Genomic DNA, 19,334 nt, shown 5'->3' on the forward strand with positions numbered 1-19,334 from the left:
AGAGGTTTCCTCTAAACTAGCCCCCTCCAGACCTGCAACTCTGAAGCCAGCTAGGCATCACCCTGAGGTCCTCTGGCACTGCCTTCTCTATATCCACCCAACCCATTTCCTCGTCCTCCCTGGCACCCAGCTAAGCTACATTCCCATTCCTGTCTCGCGGTTGGATGGGACCATGTGACCAGTGGAACAAGAATGGAGGTGATGGTGCCACTTCTGGGCCTGGCCCCATGCAAACCTCTCAGGGTTTCCCTCCTCATAACTCCCTCCTTGTCCTCTGGCTGAATAGAGAACTCCAAGGGCTTCAGGGAGGATGGGGCCATGAGATGGAAAGAGCCCAAGTCCTGTAGGGACTTTGTAAAGAAGGGCTATCCTTTCAATCCCCCAGTTGAGCCAAACTGGATTGTGATATAAGCTAGAAGTAAACTCTTTAAATTCACTGAAGCAATGCATTTCATTACAGCAGCTAACATTTTGCACCCGGACCTATACCACATCCTACAGGCAAGCTCAGATCCACTGAAATCAAATAGCAAAAAAGAATGACTCCCATTAATTTAGCACTTGCTATACATTAATTGTACGTCAGTCACCATTATAAGAACTTAACTTACCTTATCATGTTGAACCCTCACATAACCCTGAGATAAAGGTGCTGTCCACACACCCATTCTGTAGATAAGATAACCTGGGCAGAAATAGGTTAAGTAATTTTTTTTCTCCAAGATCACAAGGCTAGTAAGTACCTGACTTGAAATTCAAAGCAGCCCAATATATAAAGAGTTCCTAAAAATCAATAAGAAAAAAATGCCAGCAGTCCTAGAAGGAAAAAAATAATGGGCAAATGATATGAATAAATATTATTTTGCAGAGAGAAAATATAAATAGTTCTTAAACATAAGAACAGAGGCTCTACCTCACTCAGAATAAGAGAAATGTATATTGAGTCATAATGAGCTTCATTTATCACCCAAGTTGGCAAAACTCCAAAAGCATAACAACTGTTGGCAAGGCAGTGGAGAAACCAGCATTCTCATTGCTAGAGGTAATGTAATTGGAACAATGCATATGGGAACAATCCCATACAGAGAACAATTTGGCAGGATCTACTGAAAACACAGACTCACCCGCTTTGAGCCAGCAAACCCTTCTGAGAATTTATCCCATGGATATACTTGCTCATGTATCTGGCTGCAATAATAACATTTATATGTAGCTAGATACTTTTCTAGGTTCTTGATAGTAACTCATTTATCCTTCAGAACAATGCTTCCAGATGGGTATTTATTATCTCCATTTTACAGATGAGGAAACGGAAGCACAGAGAGGTTAAGTAACGTGCCCAAGGTCACACAGTAGAGGAGCCAAAAAACAGTTCATGGACAAGGTTATTCATCACAGTTAGTTTGTCAGAACAAAAGCCTGGTGCAATCCAAGTGCCCATCAATAGGGGTGATGGTAAATTAAGTGATCCCCAAACCATGCAATGGAATACAGTTTAGAGAAACTGTCCCTGGCCACATGCCTGCGGGGTGGCCAAAAAAGAAACAGAGTAGGGATCCTGGTACCAGGCTGCCTGGGTTTGAATTTCTGACTGTCACTTTCAAGCTGGGTGCCCTGAGGCAAGTGACTTAACTTCTCTGTGCCTCAGTTTTCCCATGTGCAATATGAGGATAATGATAATATCTACCTCGTAAATTGTTATGGAGATTAAACAAGTCAGTGTATAGAAAGTGTTTCGACCAGGGATCAGCAAACTTTTTCTACAAACATCTGGATAGTAAATACCTTCACCTCAACAGGCCAGACACTCTCTTCATCAATTACTCAACTGTAGAGTTGTAACTGGAAATCAGCCATAGATAATACATAAACAAATGGACGTGGCTGTATGCCAATAAAACTTTATTTATAAAACACACTTGTGGTTCAGATTTGGCCCTCACATTGTAGTTTGCCAGCCCCCAGTTTAGATGAATACCTGGCACACAGTTAGCCCAGTATAAGTGGTTTGTTGAGTAAATGGACAATCTAGGATATCATGCAGTCATTTTTTAAAGAAGAATGAGAACAATCTCTATGTATTGATTTGGAAAGATTCTCAAGATGATGATTAAAGTGAGAAAAGCAGGGTATAAAGCAGTGGGCGGTATGTGCCAACTTTTGTAGTAAGAGACGAGGGTAGTTAATAAAAACCTGCATTCCTATTTGCATAAGGAAATTCTAGAAGGCTATATAGTCAACTTAAAGAAAAAAGGAGTCACTTATGGAGGAAGGTAGCACCTGGGTATCTGAAGAAGATGGCTAGAGGTTACATTTTTTTTCCCTGTGCACCTTTTTATGTGTTTTGATCTTTGAATGATACACATGTATTATTTAACCAAAGAGTCAAATATTTTAAAGATTCTACCAGGCTGTCTGTCCCCCAGCACAGGGTGTCGCAACCTCAGCACTGTAGACATTGGGGCCGGATAATTCTCTGTTGTGTGCGACATTGTCGGACGTTGAGCAGAATCCCCAGGCTCTATCCACTAGATGCCAGTATCAGCTCCCAGACGTGACAACCCCAACTGTCCCAGGACATAGCCAAGGATCCCCTGGGGGCGAAACCACCCCAGTTGAGAACCACTGCCCTAACCCAAACTCCTCCAGGCTGTGCTATGCTGCCAACCTTCCCTATATCCCTCATTTTCCCTAAAAAGACTTTTTATAGAGGGTTTATCAGGTGTCAACACAGTGCTGAGAAGTATTGAAATACTACAACAGTCTTCCCCCAAAAAGGTGCCGTTTTTAGCCACAGTTCACAAATGGGGAAACTGAGGCTCAGGGAGGCGAAGCCAGCAAGTGATGCTGTCAGGACTGGCTCCCAGGTCTGTCTCCTCCAAGCCACCACCATCAACCCCCACCCGAGCCCACACCTCCTATTCTAACTCTCCTACCCTCTCCCTTCCCTGCCTCTGCCAACAGCACCAGCATTTACAGGCTGGGGACCGAAGCACAGAGAGGTTAAGTAACATGCCCAAGGTCACACAGTGGGGGAACTGAAAAAAGATTCATCATCTTGGCTCCAGTGACCACTCCCATCCTGAGTCTAATCAGCTCCCCCGTCCTGGTGGATCCTTCCCACAATGACTGTCACATTTGTCTCTTCCTCTCCACTTCCTCAGCTTTAAAGTTTCATCTCTGCCACCCGGAATTTGGGCTCCCAGAGAGAGTCAGAGTGTCTGGTCATCACTGTGGCCGCCTATGATGGTGTCATCGTCTTTCTGGGTCTCAGATCTCAGCTTGGAGACTCGCTTCAATCTGACCTCGCCCATGAATCATGCCCACCAGCCAGCCCACTCACTGCCCTGCAGCACAACTACGTGGGAACCGACCTGCTCCCACCTCAGAGCCTTTGCACTGGCAGCGCCTCCTGCCAGGAGTGTTGTTTCCTCAGACTCACATGACTCGTTCCCTCACTTTGCCCAGGTCTTTGCTCAAATGTTGCCTCCTCAGTGAGGCCTCCCAGACCTCCTACGCAAAAGTGCAACCCCACATTCCCAAGCCCCCTTCTCCAGGCCATGTACCACCTCTGACAATGTATGTGTTTCCTTATTTGCCCACTGTCAGTGCCTCCCACTAGAATGTGGGCTCTTCGACAACAAGGGTTTGTGTGTGTCTTTTTCCCACTGTCTCAGCACCAAGAAGAGGCCCAGCGTACATGATAATTGTTGATGAATGAATGAATGAATGAATGAATTAATTAATTAATATGCTCTTCCCACTCTCTACCCAGGGAACAGTGGAGCGAAAGCCGAGGAACTCTGAGGAGGAAATGAGAGAAACTAGGAAGCATCCTAATTCCCCCACATCTTTATGCCATTGTGTGTCCCCCACCCCATTCCACCCCCATCAGGAGCCCTCCCTTTTCTCTCTCTGCCCTTCCATATCCCATTGGTAGTTCATGGCCCGGGCTTAAATCTGTGGATGGACAGGGACTTGAAAACTTAGAGAGGCTGTTCTTGTGATACCTCCCTCCGACTTAATGTGACCACCTTTTAGCTTCCTGCTCATGGCCCCACTGTGAATGGGGTACAGGGCTGAGCTTCAAAGGGAGAAAAAATGCACAGGGCAGGATGGCACAGAGCTCCCAGATGGGGAGGATCAAGGAACACCCCTGCCCAGTGCAGGGCCTGTCACAGCTAGGCACCGGAACCCAGAGCAATTAGAAAACTCCTACTCACCCTTCAAAACCCAGCACAAATGTCCCCTCTTGCATCAAGCCCAACTCTCCCAGGCAATGTCTTGCCTTTGCTCCAGGGCCCCCAGCCCAGAGATTTCTTCCTCTGCCCTGGTCCTGACAACACAGGGCTGGGGGATGTCTGTCTCTCCCAGTCTGGGAGCACCTTGAGGGCCCGACCCAGGCCTGGGTCCTCGGTGTTGCCCAGCACAGAAAATCAGGACACATTAGTCCCTGCAGCTGCCCTCCTAGAGAATAACGCCACAACCCCTTGCCTTTTATCAGAAAACCAGCTACAGGGAAGATGCAGGGAAGGATAGAAGTTCATCCTTAAGTCTAACCACTTTCCCGTTAGCTGCTGTTGAAGCCTCACTGGATCTCGACTGCTCGCAAGTCTGGGGCCTGACTGGTCTGACAGCTACTTCCTTCTGTGTGGAAGCCAGGAGGCAAGGAAATGGAGGTAAATTTGGAATGGCCTGTGGCCAGAGCAGGTGGCTGGGGGTGGCAGGGGAATCTCTAGGGTTCCCCCGCCGCCATTCTTTCAGGAAGCCTGCCTGGGCTAGGGGAGGGTGGGCCTCTTCCACGTGTGGCCCTATCCTCAGGAAACACCCCCAGGGACCTCCATAGGCCCACTCCCTGATCACTGACTGCCCCTCCCCCCATCCGCACACGGCATCTCAGGCCAGAGAGGAGGCAATGCCCCAGCCTGCCCACCATCTGTCCCCAGAGAGGTCCCCCTCTAGCCCACAGCGCGTCCAGACAAGCCTTTCCTCCCAGGGTAGGGCCTGAGGGCTGGATAGCAAGTGTCAGGCCCGCAGGGCAGGCAGGGCACCCCCAACCACCAGCCATCACTTTCCACCCAGAACTCAGGAGGCCAGAGGGAACCAGAGAAGGTACAACTGAAAGAGAATCCAGTCCAGTTACCTCCCCCACCCCACCGCATTCAAATAGGGATTTGAATAGATTTCCTGAGCTGGGGGCGGTCACAGTCAAATCCTCCTCCGCCTGGACCCCGGGGCCCTTGCAGAAATCCCTACAGAGAAAAAGCAGCTATTTCTAGGTTCCCAAAACCCCAGGACCCACTCTCAGGGTTCTGGACCAGGTCCTGCCTCAATGTGCCCCCTGGGATGGATGGAGTTAGGAAGACCAGAGCCCCAGGCCCATAGCACCCCACCCGCCCCATGCTGCCCCAGGCCCAGGCAGGAAGCCAAGGGGAAGATGTGAGGGGAAGGAAGGGGCCCAGCGCCTGGGAGGAGGAGACACATGTGGGGGAAGGAATCGGAGGAGGCCCCTCCCCCATAGCCAGAATCTTGGGGGGTGGGGGGGTCAAAGGAGTTGAAAACCTCAGGCACCCTATTGGCCACCCAGGGGGTTCCTAGCCCCCCTCAAGACCCCCACAGAATCCCTTTTTGGGGCTTGATCCACACTGGAGCCAGCCAGGGGCTTTGGGAGCTTTAACCCCAAGTTTGCCAGTTCTCAGCCTAGATGTGGGTTAACTGTGAGCCTATGAGCCCATTCCCGTTAACCTTGGGTGGGCCACCCCTGTATCCCCGAGTGTTACAACCCCCATATCCCCCGTACCCTCTGCCAGACCCCGCGGCGGGGGGGCATCCTCCTCTCTACACGGCTGGCCCAGAGGTGCAGAGCACCAAGCCCCTGGGTACCAGCCTGGGATGCCTCCCACCACCCACCCTGGGGCAGGTCCGTCAGTGGCCGTCTCACCTGGGACATCTGGGGACGCAGGTTGACCTCCCGCAGGTTGATGGCTTGGGGCAGCAGGTTGTTGAGCAACTGGCACAGAAGGACGCCATCCCGGAGGGCCTGCGCCAGTTCGCACACCTGGGCCCCATCCCAGGTCACGCGGTGGCTGGGCGGCAGCACCCGGCACTGGATCAGCCAGTGGGTGCACTGGCGCCACAGCTCCATGGCTGCTAGCTTCCCGGGCCGGCCTGTGCACCCTCGCGGCCTCCTTCGCCGCCCGCCCGCTTGCCTCCGCTAGCTAGCTACCACTTCCTCTTCTTTGCCTGTAACTGTCGCCCTGAGACGGGGCGGAGGGGGAGCCGTGGGAGTGTGTGGGGGGGGGCACCTGCAGCCCAGCCCCAGCCCAGCCCCTTTCAAGCAGGACCTGGCCTCTCCTTCCCCCACCAACTAGCACTGGGGCATCTGGGAGTGGGTTCAGGGTAACAAGGAGGCCTGCCGCCTTCCTCTGTGTCCAACCCAAGAGCGTACAACCTCGGAAACATACTCAAAATCCACCCTGTTCGCACCCCTCCCTCCTCCGCCTCCACCCTCATCCAGCCCCCAACCTTGGCAGCCTGGACCAGCAGCACAGTGTCCTCTGCCCCATGGCCGGGCTCCTGTGCTCACCCCCCCCACAATCTGTACTCCCCACATCAGAGGGCACCTATGAACACCTAAGTCAAGTCAGGATGCCCCCACAGCCCCCCTCGTCTGGGATAAAAGTCATCCCTGCAGCCCACAAGGGCCTGCATGAGCACTCATCACCTCCCTGCCCTACTTCTCCCACTCTCCCCCACTTTGCGCTGTTCCAGCCAAATGGGCCTCCTCAGTGTTCTTCCAACATACTAGGTAGCCCCAGAAGTTTGCCCTAGCATCCTGCCACAAGGCCTTTGCACATGCTAGTCCTCTGCCTTAGGCAATTTCACGGCCAGCTCCCTCACTTCCTGCAAATCTTAGCTCTAGATCATCTTCTCATGAAGTTTTCCCAAACCTCTCCATTTCAGATCACAGCCTTTTTGCCCACCCCATCACACCCTATCCCACTTCCCCACCTGTTATTTTATTATACTTATTTCTTTATTGTGTATTGAGAAATTTGTGTCTGGTGTTGGAACCACTCTCCCCAGCACCTGGCACATATACATGCTCCATAAATATTTGTTGAATGAAGAATGAATGAATAATTGAAAGCTCTATGGCTCTACCTCTGACATTTATCCCAAATCCGTTCATTTATTTCCATGGCCCTGGCCACCATCATCTCTTTCTTTGGACTTTGATAGTGTCGTTCATTGGTTTAGCAAATATCTACTGTCTTTGTAGCCCTTATCATTATCTGAAATCATGTGCTCGACGAGGTCTCTCTACCCACCTCCACCCCACTAGATTGTGAGTAGTCTCCCCTCTCCGTCTCACAAGCACCCACCCACCCCACCCGCCACCCGAGCCACCCCCCGGATTTTCCTTTTTAATTATTGTAACCACTAAGGGGCGCTAGACTCCTTTCACTGGACATACCCCCTACCCTCTGACTGTATCAAAACCAGGCGGGGGGTGGGTCAAGGAAGGGATACCCCTCAGCCTGTCCTGAGACTGGAGTCTCTTCCACATTGGCAAATGGGGAAGCCCAGCCTGGAAATTCCCAGATTTACGATCCTACAGGCACCAAAACTTTCTTCCCCAACCATCCGTGGCTCTCTATGCGCCAATTTTCTCATCTGTAAAGGGAGTGACAGTAACCTTCACCGTTTAGAATTACGGTAGGGGTCAGAGATGGTGGGGCTGCAAAGATCAGAGGAAGACAGGATAGCGCTCCAGGGCTCCGGGCTTGAATCCCACCTTGACCAATCACAAGCCGTGTCAAACTTGGGCAAACTTGGGCTGAGCTGTCCCATGCCTCAGTTTCTGCATCTAGAAAATGGGGTGATGAAAACAGTACCCATCTCATTGAGAGGTCTACGTAAAAATGCAATGTATTGAAGCTGGGCAAGCAAAGAGAACAGTCCTGGCATACAGTAAGCGCTTAATGAATGTTAGCTGCAGCTACTGCTTTCAATTCTGTTGTTATTATTATGCGCTCTCAATAAATTTGGCCAGAGCGTCCTCTGTCTGGTTCCAGATCCTTCCCTCCCCCACCTTTCTCACCCTTGTCTCCGGGCGACAGGATGGAAGCCCCCCTCCCCTCCTTCCCTCCACTTAGGAAACCACCTGAAAGTTTACCCCCCAGTCCTGCCAGAGTCTAGATCAGCTCCAACGTTCTGTTACTAGGAGAGGCTGTCGTGTTTTCCCGCATCTCTCTCCACAAAACCCGACACCCAATGGGGTTCCTTCCCGGAAACCGAGGGGGGTGGTCTGGAGGAAGCTCACCCGGTCACGTCACAGCCGCCACCACTCCCTGCCAGGCGAGAGAGCCCGTAGGGACCGCCCCGCCCCTGCCCGGAACACTGAGGGGCTTAGGAGACACCGCCTTGCCCCTTCCCAAGGGGCCAGGGATGCTTAGGACCAGCCGGAGGCCCTAAGCGGAATCGAGGGGCCTGGCTCTAAGGGGCGGAACTAAAAGAGGAGTGAGGAGATGAGTGGGCGTGGTCAGCCCGAGAAGGGCGGGGGCAAATTTAAGGGGGCGGGGTCCACTAGTAGGAACGGAGTTTCCCAAGGGGGCGTGGTCTACGGGAAGAAGGTTTTATCTGAAGGGGGCGTGGTTAGCGAAAACAAAGTTTCTAAGGGGGCGGGGCGAGAACAAGGGGGCGGGGTGAGAGCCCGGAGGTTACGGTTGGAGAAGGGGCGGGGCCTGGAGGGGCGGGGTTTAAATGGGAGGGACCAGGTGTTGGGGCTCGGTTCCCCTCGGGCGCGGCGGGTGAAGGCTGGACTTGGCTGGGGCGGGGAGGGAGGGGTCGGGAGCCGCAGAGCCTCAGGCTTCCGCCAGGCCCCAGGTTCTTGGGAGCTCCGCGGGTCCCGGCCCAGGTGAGTGAGGGGCCCCAGGCAGATCCAGGACCGGGAGATTACTGGGGCAGGGAGTTCTCTTTTCCAGGTGGGGCCACCAGCTCTCAGGGAGGATCTGGGTGTCTGTCCACGTGCGTCCGCGAACGTAAAAGGGGTCGCCTGACTGGGACGCTGTGTATCACGCGTGTCCGTGTACCTGGGCGTCCTCCTCCAAGCGTGTTTTCTGTGCAACACGGAAAGCCTCCCTGCTTCCACTTTTGCCTGAACGGTGTTTTTAAACCACAGACCAGATCGTGCCCCTCCCTCACTTCAAACCCGTCCCGTCCCGAAGCTGCCCTTCCACCCCACTGAGATGAAAATTCGAGGTCCACCAGTTCCTGCATCGTCTCTGCCTATCTTACTGCTCTCCACTTCACTCCTGGCTCACAGCATGCAGCCCCACCAGCCTCCCTGATGATGTAAGATGTAAAAAGCAAGCTCCAGGCCTTTGCACTTGCCGTATCCCCACCTGGACTGCTCTTTCTCCACATCTTTGCATCACTGTCTCCCCTCTACTGAGGTCTCAGCTCCTACGTCACCTGGTGGGAGAGAGCCTCCTGACTACCTGTTTAAGGTGGCCTGCCCCAGCCAGCCTCCTTGACATTTCCCTGTTTTATCACCTTCATTGTTCACCCTTAGATATTACCTTCTTCATTCATCCTGCGCTTATTTGTTTTGTGTCTTGCCCACCGGAAGGGCCTTGGTCTCATTCATCACTGTTTCTCCAGGGTCTAGAACAGAGCCTGGCACGCAGTAAGCATTCAACCAGTCAATGTTTGCTCAAGTTTGAGGCTCCGCGTCCACCTGTGTCCCTGTGTCTCTGTGCAGGTGGCTGCCCTCCTGCACATGTGTGTATGTGTATGTGGCCAACAGAGCATGAATAATCCCCTTCCTCCTTTCGCCAAGCTTGCCTCTCACCCACCCCCTCTCCTGACTCTGCCCTGTTCCTCTCTCTTCTGCCCAGATATCCAGAAATTATTCCAAAGGACGCAGGGCAGGTGGATGACTTAATTGGCCTGTGGCTGACCTGTGCCCACTCTGAGCTCCCCCTGAACTAATCAGAGCCTTGTCAGCAACGCACCACCACACCCACTAAGGGGCACTTAAGACAGAGGAAGCTGGAGTCCGGGGACTCTTAAGACCAAGGCTGGGCCTGGCCCAGGTGACAAACAGGAAGTGCTCAGGTATCCAGGAGACACACCTGGCTTTCAGGTATGTGGCACCGGGAGACAGCACTCTGCTCAGCTCCCCCGCCCCTTAAGCCACCTAGGGTCAGTCTGGGAACTTCCTGACCCTTTCAGGCCCTCAGCCCAGCTGACTCAGGTCATAAGAATCCGGGTGCTATTTCCCTGCAGACCCCGCCAGGCCCAGAAGATCTTGGGGGCAGGGGAAGCAAAAAGCAAACCGCTTGCTTCCCTCCCATCCAGGGCAGTTTTTTCCACCAGACACTTGAGACACACCGGGGCCTGAGGCCTGCGCCATGATTAACATGTCCTAAAGCATCTGAGACCTAAATTTGACTGCAGTAATAAGGAAATGGATCTGCTCCAAAATATGAAAATCTGCAAATGCTTATTTGCTGACAAGTCTACAAAAATATGACCCTTTCATGTCCTTAAAAATGGCATTACATGGGGCTTCCCTGGTGGCGCAGTGGTTGCGAGTCCGCCTGCCAATGCAGGGGACGCGGGTTCATGCCCCGGTCTGGGAAGATTCCACATGCCGCGGAGCGGCTGGGCCCGTGAGCCATGGCCGCTGAGCCTGCGCATCCGGAGCCTGTGCTCCGCAACGGGAGAGGCCACAACAGTGAGAGGCCCGTGTACCGCAAAAAAAAAAAGAAAAAGTGGCCTTACATTGGAAAGGCACCTATGGGTTAGATTTCTGTACAATCTAAGAATCTTTGAGTATGCATATAGGTGGCTGAGATGCTATGGACTTTAGTAAATTAAATTCTCCCCAGCCTACAATTTCTTTCACCCCAAGAACCACCTGGCTTGCTCCCTCAAAATCCTCCCAGTGTTCACCAACAGAGACCTTCCCGGGCCACCCTATGGAAAAATCTTAACTCCACCCCTTGAATCTTCATACCCCATCCCTGGTTTCAGTTTCTTGTTTAGGTCTCTCGGATCTATCCTATACTTCCTCATCTAGTTACTTCTTTTTCCAATCCCTGTCTTCCCTACTAGAACATCCCTAAGGACAGGAATTCTGGTCTGTTTTGTTCACTGCTAGGTCTCTAGTGCCGAGAAGGGGCATCTGGCACACAGTGGGTGCCCCATGAATGTTGGTTTGAGTGAATTTGTTAGTTAAATTTCGCCAAAACGTAGCAGTATGTCATCTGCATAAAAAAACTGCATTACATTTGAAAGCAATGCAGAGGTCTTTTCCCTTTGCAAGAATCCCAGTGAAGGCATGACTCTTTCCATGAAATCACAGCCTATTCTAAATTAAAGTTACTCATAGCCAGATTTTAATCTGATATATATATATATATCTCAAATATAATTCAGATATAATTTATAATTAAGATATATAATCGGACTATGGGTAACATCTTTAACTTAAAGTATAAATATATAAATAGTTATACAAAAATGTTTATATATTTTAAATATAAATATTTATATATAATTATATTTATATATTTTAAATATAAATATTCTATATTAAAATATTATATAGTATACATTAAAATATTTTAATATATTATATATAATTTATGTAAAGATATACTTTATATTAAAATACAATATATATTTTTATATATGCATATACAGAGAGAGTTGCATTTTAAGGTTCAATAAGATATGGGCTGCTGTCTTCAGAACCATGAGGAACATGGAAGGGCTGAGCCGGATGCTCAGGATTCAGGAGTAACTATTCCCATTTTACAGATGAGGAAGACTGGGGCCTTTTGGAAGTACAAAGCACAGCCCCTGCAGCCTCTACCCCTGAGAGCTCCATGCAGGTGCCACAGGATGGAGAGGACTTTGCTGGCCAACCCTGGTACCACGGCCCACTGTCCCGCCAGGTACCGCTGCCTCCTGCAGGACCTCAGGACCGTCTGATGGGGAGTCTCACCCCTTTGACCTTTGACTTACTGGGTACTCCTGGATCCCAGATGAGGGGCTTAGGGTCAAGGTCTATCGGAAAGAGTGGCTCAAGGGCTGGGGACTGTCTTGAAGCTTCGTTGGTGTGGCATGTCACTTCTTATATTTAAATTATCACTTCCTTTGGGAAGGTGTTGAGGATGGTGTTGGGGATTGAAGAGGGTCCTAATGACCCCTCAAACCACCCCTTGGCTCTGCTTTCTCTCTCTGGATCCCAGGCCACCCGTGGCCGCCAGGGGCCCATCTCCCTCTCAATCCAAAGTTCCTCACCCTCATCTCCAACTTAGGGGTCACCTTCAGGAGTTCCAGGACCTGGGGTATCCAATCAAATCATGAGAGGCAGTGTAGCTTAGTGGTTAAAACACCACACTTAGCACCAGACAGCCTGGGTTCAAGTCCCATCCCTACAACTCACATTGGGTGTGAACTAGGGCAAGATATTCGATATCTCTGGGCCTCAGTTTCCCCATCTGTAAAATGGGCATAATAGTACCTACCTCTTAACCTTGGTAAAGGATGAAGTGAGTTCATACATTTTACAACTAAAACAGTGCCTGGCAAATAACAAGGGCTATACATGTGCCCATTGTGCATACTGTCCAGTCCCCAGCCCCCATCACCAGCTCCACTTTTCCCCTCTGCAATGTTGTGGCCCTCAGCCCCTGTTTTCACACCAGCCACCATGGCTGGCATAAGACTGCCTGACCATTATTTTAAAGGTTGATTTAAAGGCCACAGTCTGTTTGGAAGGACCCAGTGAATGGCTTTTCTGGAAGCCACATTTGCATAGCAAGCTCAGTGCATGTCCTTGGGTTGGAAGTTGCATAAGTCAGTGCTGGCTAGTGGCTGTAAAAAACATTCCCAAGATGTCACCAGCCAGACTTGATCAACATTTAAGGGTGTGACTTCCCTGGTGGTCCAGGGAAGACTCTGCACTCCCAGTGGGCAAGACTCCACACTCCCAATGCAGGGGACCCAGGTCTGATCCCCTGGTCGAGGAACTAGATCCCACATGCATGCTGCAACTAAGGGTCCACGTGCTGCAACTAAGAGTCACATACCACAGCTAAAGATCCCGCATGCCGCAACTAAGACGCGGTGCAGCCTAAATAAATATTAGAAAAAAAAAATTTAAGGGCTAGTTCATGTCACAACCTGAGGGGATGCAGAGCTCCAAAATGAGTCAGACCCAAGCCCTTTCCATCCTGTGTCTTCGCCATCCCCTAGGGCTTTGGAGACATCAACTGACAGGACAGAACCTGTAGGATTGTACAGGAGAATTTTACTGGTCAGGTCGGGACATTCCCCACAGCCCTTCTGCCCTCATACCATTGGCCAGATCTTGTCACATGACAGCTAACTGCAAGGGAGCCTGGGAAATGTAGTCCAGAGGTATGCCTATGAAAAAAGAAGAAATGGTCTGACACAATGGTATCCAGTCTCTGGGTTTTTTTTGAGTGGGTGGGGAGTCATCATTAACTACTGATACAGGCTTATGCCTAAACCCCTTGCCCCTGTCCTCCATCCCCAGAAGGCTGAGGCCCTCCTCCAGCAAGATGGTGACTTCTTAGTTCGTGCATCTAAGTCCCGTGGGGGCCACCCTGTGATCTCCTGCCGTTGGCGGGGCTCAGTCCTACACTTCGAGGTGTTCCGTGTGGCCCTGCGCCCCCGGCCAGGCCGGCCCACAGCCCTCTTTCAGCTGGAGGATGAGCGTTTCCCAAGCCTGCCTGCCCTGGTTCGCAGCTATGTGACCGGCCAGCGTACACTGTCCCAGGCCACGGGAGCTGTGGCATCCAGGCCAGTGACGCGGCAAGGACCTATTCGACGCAGCTTTAGTGAAGACACCCTCCCAGACGGCCCGGCTTGGACAGAGCCACTCAGGTACCACAGGCTCCCAACCTCCCTGACGACACCCAACACCCCCCAGGGTCCTCCACCTCGGCACTGTCCACTAGTGACATTGGCGGCCAGATTATTCTTGGCTGTGGGGGGCCGTTCTGTGCATTGTAGGATGTTCAGCAGCGTCCCTGGCCTCTATCTACTAGATGCCAGTAGAATCCTCTGTACGTCATCCCCCTAGTTGTGACGACCAAAAATGTCTCCTGACATGGCCAAGTGTCCCCTGGGGGTATCAGGCACCCTGGTTGCGATCCACTGGTTCCGAATGATGGGATGTAAGGTTTTACGGGTGTTGATGGGGGCTGCTCTGCGCAGAGTAGGACAACACATCTCCCCCATCTCTGTCCCCAGGGCTAGGAAGCGGAGTGACAGTCAGCCCGCAGGCTTGGAGCATATGGGGCAGCCAACAGAAGACCACCCTGGTTCAGGTAAGGGTCTTCCAGGACAATACATAGCTCAGAGATTGCTCTGCCACTCACTACCCAAGTGAACTTTGGCAGGTGACTTAACCTCCTGGAAAAAAGAGATGGTGATGCTCTCAATGTTGTCATGGTGACGAAAAAACACAGGACTAAGGAACTTTGTAGGTGCTTAAAAATGTGGGTTTATGATGATTCCAAGAAGCCCTCTGTTCTCTAACCACGGCTGACCTCTCTAATAATTCCTCTCACATCCCGTACTCACTCTGGCCACATAGTCTTCCTTTCAGTTGGTGGAACCTTCCAAATTTGTTCCTGCCTCAGGGCCTTTGCATTTGCTGTTCTCACCATTGGAAAGCCCATTCCCTAATCTTTACCTGGCTGACTCCTTCTCATCTAATGTGAGTTCTTCAAAGCAGCTGATCCTGACCATCCTACATAAAGGAGGAGTCTCCCTTATACCCTGACTGCCCTGTCCACACCCCCCCCCAATTCAACATGAGCCCTCATTGTGTGCCAGACGCTCTGCTAAGTGCTGAGATATGTCAATGAACAAGAAAGACAAAGATCCCTGCTCAAGTGGAGCCAACATCCTACTAGAGGAAGAAGGGCCATGAACAACAAAAATGAGTCAATTACGTATGCTTTGGGTTAAAAATTAAAAGCAGGACACAGTAAGGAGTATGCGAATGGTAATGAGTATTACAATTTTAAGTAGTAGTTAGGAAAGGTCCCATGGAGAAAGATTTGAAGGAGATGAAGGAGGGAACGATGTGGATAATTGGATGAGAATGACCCAGGCAGAGGGAACAGCCATTGCAAAGGTCCTGGGGCCAGAACAAGAGTTTGAACTGTTCACTGAACCAAAAGGAGGTGAGTGTAGCAGAAACACTGGGAGTGAGGGGGAAGTCACGAGAGATTGGGCTCAAACTGTGAGGGCTTCTTGGACTAATATGAGGACTTTGGCCCTTATTCAGAGCGAGCTGGGAACCGTGGGGAGGTTTTGAGCCGCTATAACAGGGTCGACTTAAATGCTTAGTAAATACAGAGTCTCCCAAAAGTCTGGGTGCAGTTTTAAGTTCCAATAACCTCAGAAGTAAATATGCCACAAACTTAACAGAAGACATCATTTGAAATTTTGATAAATTCAGTTTCTTTGATGCTTATGTAGCTTTGTGAATTTTGAATGACATTTTTCATTTTAATTTCATACAGTCAGGGCTTACCATCTTCAATCAGAGGGGCAAAAACAAAGAATTCAAACTTGCAATGTAGTATTCAAAGATTGCAAAACTACATACGTGTCAGAGAAAGTTCGTTTTCAAACCATTGGTAAGTGTGTAGCATCGATGTTGGTGAAGTTGTTCAATTTCAAAGCCGCACCAAGATAGGCTGGGATACCTGGTTATTGGCTGAATGAGTGGATGAACCAGGAGGTTAGTAGCCCATGAAGCCACTGACCCCTCCCAGCTATCTTCTCTGTGTACCTCTTTCACCCCCTCTTGTATGACACCCAGGAGCTTCCACTATGCCTGCATCTGCCCTGCCTCGGACAGGTAGTGACTCCGTGTTGCTAAAGGTGCCCGTTCCCCTGGGGTCCATTGCTGACAGCCTCAGGGCCTCTGATGGGCAGCTTCATGCCAAGGCACCAACCAAGCCACCTCGAACATCCTCACTGATGCTGCCTGATGCCTCTGGATGCCCCCCAACGTACTGTGAGCTGGTGCCCCGAGTGCCCAGGGTCCAGGGAACACCTGCTGGCCACAGCTGCCCAGAGCCAGAGGCACCATGGTGGGAGGCTGAGGAGGAGGACGGATGTTTTGCAAGACCGCAGGCAGAGGTCTCTTTCTGCCCACCTGACAATCCCTTCTGCCTGCTGGGCTCCCAGAATCGGCCTCTGGAAACTGAAGTCCTGCATACTCTCCATGGCCTGTTCCTGGAGCACCATCCTGGGAGCACCGCTCTCCACCTGCTATTGGTGGATTGCCAGGTGGGTCACCTCCAGAGGTTTTTCCTCCCCAGGCAGGGGCTGAAGCCAGGACAAGGGCCAACCCCACCTCACATCTGTATACTCACCCTGCTCCCTTGACTTCTCTACTCTTACCCTGGCCCCCCATCGCCAGGCGACTGGCCTCCTGGGAGTGACCAAGGCTCAGCGGGGCGCCATGGGGGTCGCCTCTGGTCTGGAACTGCTCACACTTCCCCATGGGCATCGCTTGAGGTTGGAACTGCTGGAGAGGTGAGCCAGCCACCTGGAATCCCTAGGGTCTCCAAATCTCCCCATTCACGGTCCCCTAGGGAGGTGGGGCATGGGCAATGCCACCGACTGTCCCTCCTCACCCCCGCATTGCAAACCTCCCCACTGCCCCCAGACCCTTGCCTTCCGCCTCCACAGGCTCGAGACGCTGGCACTGGCGGGGGCGCTGGCAGTGCTGGGCTGCGCAGGGCCGCTGGAGGAGCGCGCCGCCGCCCTGAGGGGCCTGGTGGAGCTGGCCCTGGCGCTGCGGCCAGGGGCGGCGGGAGACCTGCCCGGACTGGCCGCGGTCATGGGCGCCTTGCTCATGCCCCAGGTGCGTAGGAAGCGGGGATGGGGAGGAGGCCAGAGAGCAAGTGATGGGAAAAAGTGGAGGGGAGGCGGGCTCAGCTCTCTTCCTCCAGGTGTCGCGGTTGGAACGCACGTGGCGCCAGCTGCGAAGGAGCCACACCGAGGCTGCGCTGGCCTTCGAGCAGGAGCTGAAGCCACTGATGCGGGCGCTGGATGAGGGCGCCGGTGAGTAGCATCTTTCGATGAGTGGTAACTAAGCGGAATCCCAATCCGGTCCTAAGCCCCGCCCGGGTCTTAGGTCCCCGCCCCTGCTTCTCTCCTAAGCCACGCCCCCTGCCCTAGGCCCGGCCCCTGATTCACATCCAGCTCTATGCTAGGCTCTGGCCTCTGGGTCTCGTGCCAAACCCCGCCCCTTCCTTCTGTCTTAGGCTCCACCTTGGCCTTACATTCCGCCCGTTGTTTCGGTCCTAGGCTCCGCCCCTTAAGCAAGGCTCCGCCCTCCTCGCCCTAACCCCCGCCCTCTGTGCGAGTCTCGGTCGGGAACTAATCCCTAGGCCCCGCCCTCACTCTGTCCCAGGCTCCGCCCCTGCCCTAGGCCACTCCCCGGTCCTGCTCTGGGCCAGGCTCAAGCCTCTGTTTCTGACCCAGACCCCAACCATTGCTTTGTCCTAGGGTGCCTCGGCCCAATGTATGTCGCACCCCTTCACCCTAGGACCCGCCCGCTGCCCGTAGCCCAGCCCAGACCCTTCCCCCAACAGGACCCTGCGACCCGGGGGAGGTGGCGTTGCCGCACGTGGCGCCCGCGGTGCGCCTGCTGGAGGGCGAGGAACTCCCCGGGCCCCTGGACGAGAGCTGCGAGCGGCTGCTGCGCACCCTGCACCGGGCGCGTCTGCTGGCCCGGGACGCGCCCAGATTCCGCGAGGCGGCGGCTCGGCGCCTGCGAGGTGAGCGCCTCCTCTGCGCCGGGTTGCCAGAGGGTCCCAGAACACCCCTCGTGCTCCAACTCGGTGCCCCCAAACCCACCGGGCCAGGGACTAGAGCCTCCCACCACGCCTCCCAGAGCCCCACCCAAACTGGGACGGCCCGGCCCCACGGGGTTCTCACCCTAACACGCGCCGCAACCTGCAGTGTAGACGGAAACACTGCCCCCAAAGGGCGGCCCAGCCCCCCAGAGCCACGCCCACAGGGCCCAACTCCCACTCTTCCACCTGGCAAGGCCCTGCGCCTAGAGGATCTCGATCCCTCGATCCGCCACCAAGAATGCCCAGCTCCCTCCTAAATGACTCAGACCTTCAACCTGGTAGAATAGAACGGCGCCCCCGCAGAGCTCAGAGCCACACCCCTCTCCTGCCCTGGGGCAGACCAGCCTCCAGGATCCCCGACCTGGGTCGTCCCTGCCTTCACTGGTGACCTTAGCCCCCCTGTCCCTCCAACATGGGCCAACCTCCTCCCCCCCCAAGTTTGTCGCGAAGGACGGCCCGGACCCCAAATCCCACCCTCGGGCGTGGCTCCATCTCCAGGCACAACCCCTAAAGTGGGTCCCCCAGGATCTCGCCCCAGGAACAGACTGCCCCGGTACACCCACCGAGCCCCTCAGCCACCCCACCCCCACTGCTGCAGACTCAGGAGCCCCCTCCCGGCTAACCCTACCCAGATGTCCAGGTAATCTCAGGCTGAGTCCCTCCGGGGTCAAAGTCCCGAGGGAACAAGGCAGTTGTGGGAGGGGCAAGGCAGTTGCCTGGGCCCTGCCCCCAGCCCCACCTGGCCCCGCCCCCAGGATTCCGGCCCCACCCGGAGCTGAGAGAGGCCCTGACCACTGGTTTCTTGAGGAGGCTGCTCTGGGGGAGCCAAGGAGCTGGGGCGCCGTGGGCCACACGTCTTGAGAAGTTCCAGCGCGTCCTCACCGTCCTGTCGCAGCGCCTGGAGCCTGACCATTGAGAGCACTGACCGCCCCCATCTTCACGCTGGGATACCAAGGCTTCCATGGAGACCAAGGAAGCCGCCCAAGCTTCCTCACACAGCCAAATGCAGTGGGGACCTGCACCCTGCCTCACAGGAGGGGACCTGGTTTGCAAGAACCCACCCTGTGCCCTAAAAAGGCACACTGATCCTGGCGGAGGGCAGCCTCCTCCCCACACTAGAAGACCCAGATGTCTGGAGGCTCTGGACGCCCTCTCCCACATGCCCCCTCGCATATCCCACAAAGGGTGAACGTGTGGCTTTTAATGTTAAAGAGAACTTGCAGATCTGTAAGAGGCCTGAGTTCAAATATGTTTTAAAAGCTGTGTGACTGGGCTTCCCTGCTGGCGCAGTGGTTGAGAGTCCGCCTGCCGATGCAGGGGACACGGGTTTGTACCCCAGTCCGGGAGGATCCCACATGCCGCGGAGCGGCAGGGCCCGTGAGCCATGGCCGTTGAGCCTGC

The 19,334-nt window shown here is 53.4% G+C and overlaps 2 protein-coding genes across 5 annotated transcripts in view; one reads left to right on the forward strand and one right to left on the reverse strand.

Annotated features, from left to right (window-relative positions):
- VAV1 (vav guanine nucleotide exchange factor 1) overlaps positions 1–6,145 on the reverse strand; it is a gene marked incomplete at its 5' end in the record, with an annotated part of 50,211 nt that extends 44,066 nt beyond the window's left edge. For all 3 annotated transcript variants that reach the window (XM_082652302.1, XM_082652303.1, XM_082652301.1), the window contains one exon: positions 5,942–6,145. In XM_082652302.1, coding sequence (XP_082508428.1) covers positions 5,942–6,145 — 204 coding nt within the window. The remainder of the gene's footprint in view (positions 1–5,941) is intronic.
- Positions 6,146–8,838: 2,693 nt separating this feature from the next.
- On the forward strand, positions 8,839–18,968 carry SH2D3A (SH2 domain containing 3A). Of its 2 annotated transcripts, XM_082651914.1 has the most exons (11): positions 8,839–8,920; positions 9,903–10,150; positions 11,833–11,969; positions 13,580–13,929; positions 14,299–14,375; positions 15,884–16,356; positions 16,490–16,605; positions 16,762–16,936; positions 17,025–17,136; positions 17,670–17,855; positions 18,689–18,968. In XM_082651914.1, the coding sequence occupies exons 3-11, from the start codon at positions 11,901–11,903 to the stop codon at positions 18,847–18,849; spliced, it is 1,719 nt and encodes a 572-aa protein (XP_082508040.1). In that variant the 5' UTR covers positions 8,839–8,920; positions 9,903–10,150; positions 11,833–11,900; the 3' UTR covers positions 18,850–18,968. The 2 variants fall into 2 exon arrangements, with proteins under 2 accessions (XP_082508040.1, XP_082508041.1); XM_082651915.1 differs by lacking the exon at positions 9,903–10,150 and having other exon boundaries at positions 8,891–8,920.
- Positions 18,969–19,334: the final 366 nt, after the last annotated feature.

The sequence above is a fragment of the Grampus griseus genome, assembly GCF_964374135.1.
Source record: "Grampus griseus genome assembly, chromosome: 3".
In the NCBI taxonomy this organism is placed as follows: Eukaryota; Metazoa; Chordata; class Mammalia; order Artiodactyla; family Delphinidae; genus Grampus; species Grampus griseus.

Bases quoted from the DNA above. Each gene is read 5' to 3' on its own strand.
- SH2D3A (XM_082651914.1), top strand. From the start codon at position 11,901: ATGCAGGTGCCACAGGATGGAGAGGACTTTGCTGGCCAACCCTGGTAC. The intron at 11,970-13,579 runs GTACCGCTGCCT...CTCCATCCCCAG, and splicing joins ACGGCCCACTGTCCCGCCAG to AAGGCTGAGGCCCTCCTCCA. The intron at 13,930-14,298 runs GTACCACAGGCT...CTCTGTCCCCAG, and splicing joins GCTTGGACAGAGCCACTCAG to GGCTAGGAAGCGGAGTGACA.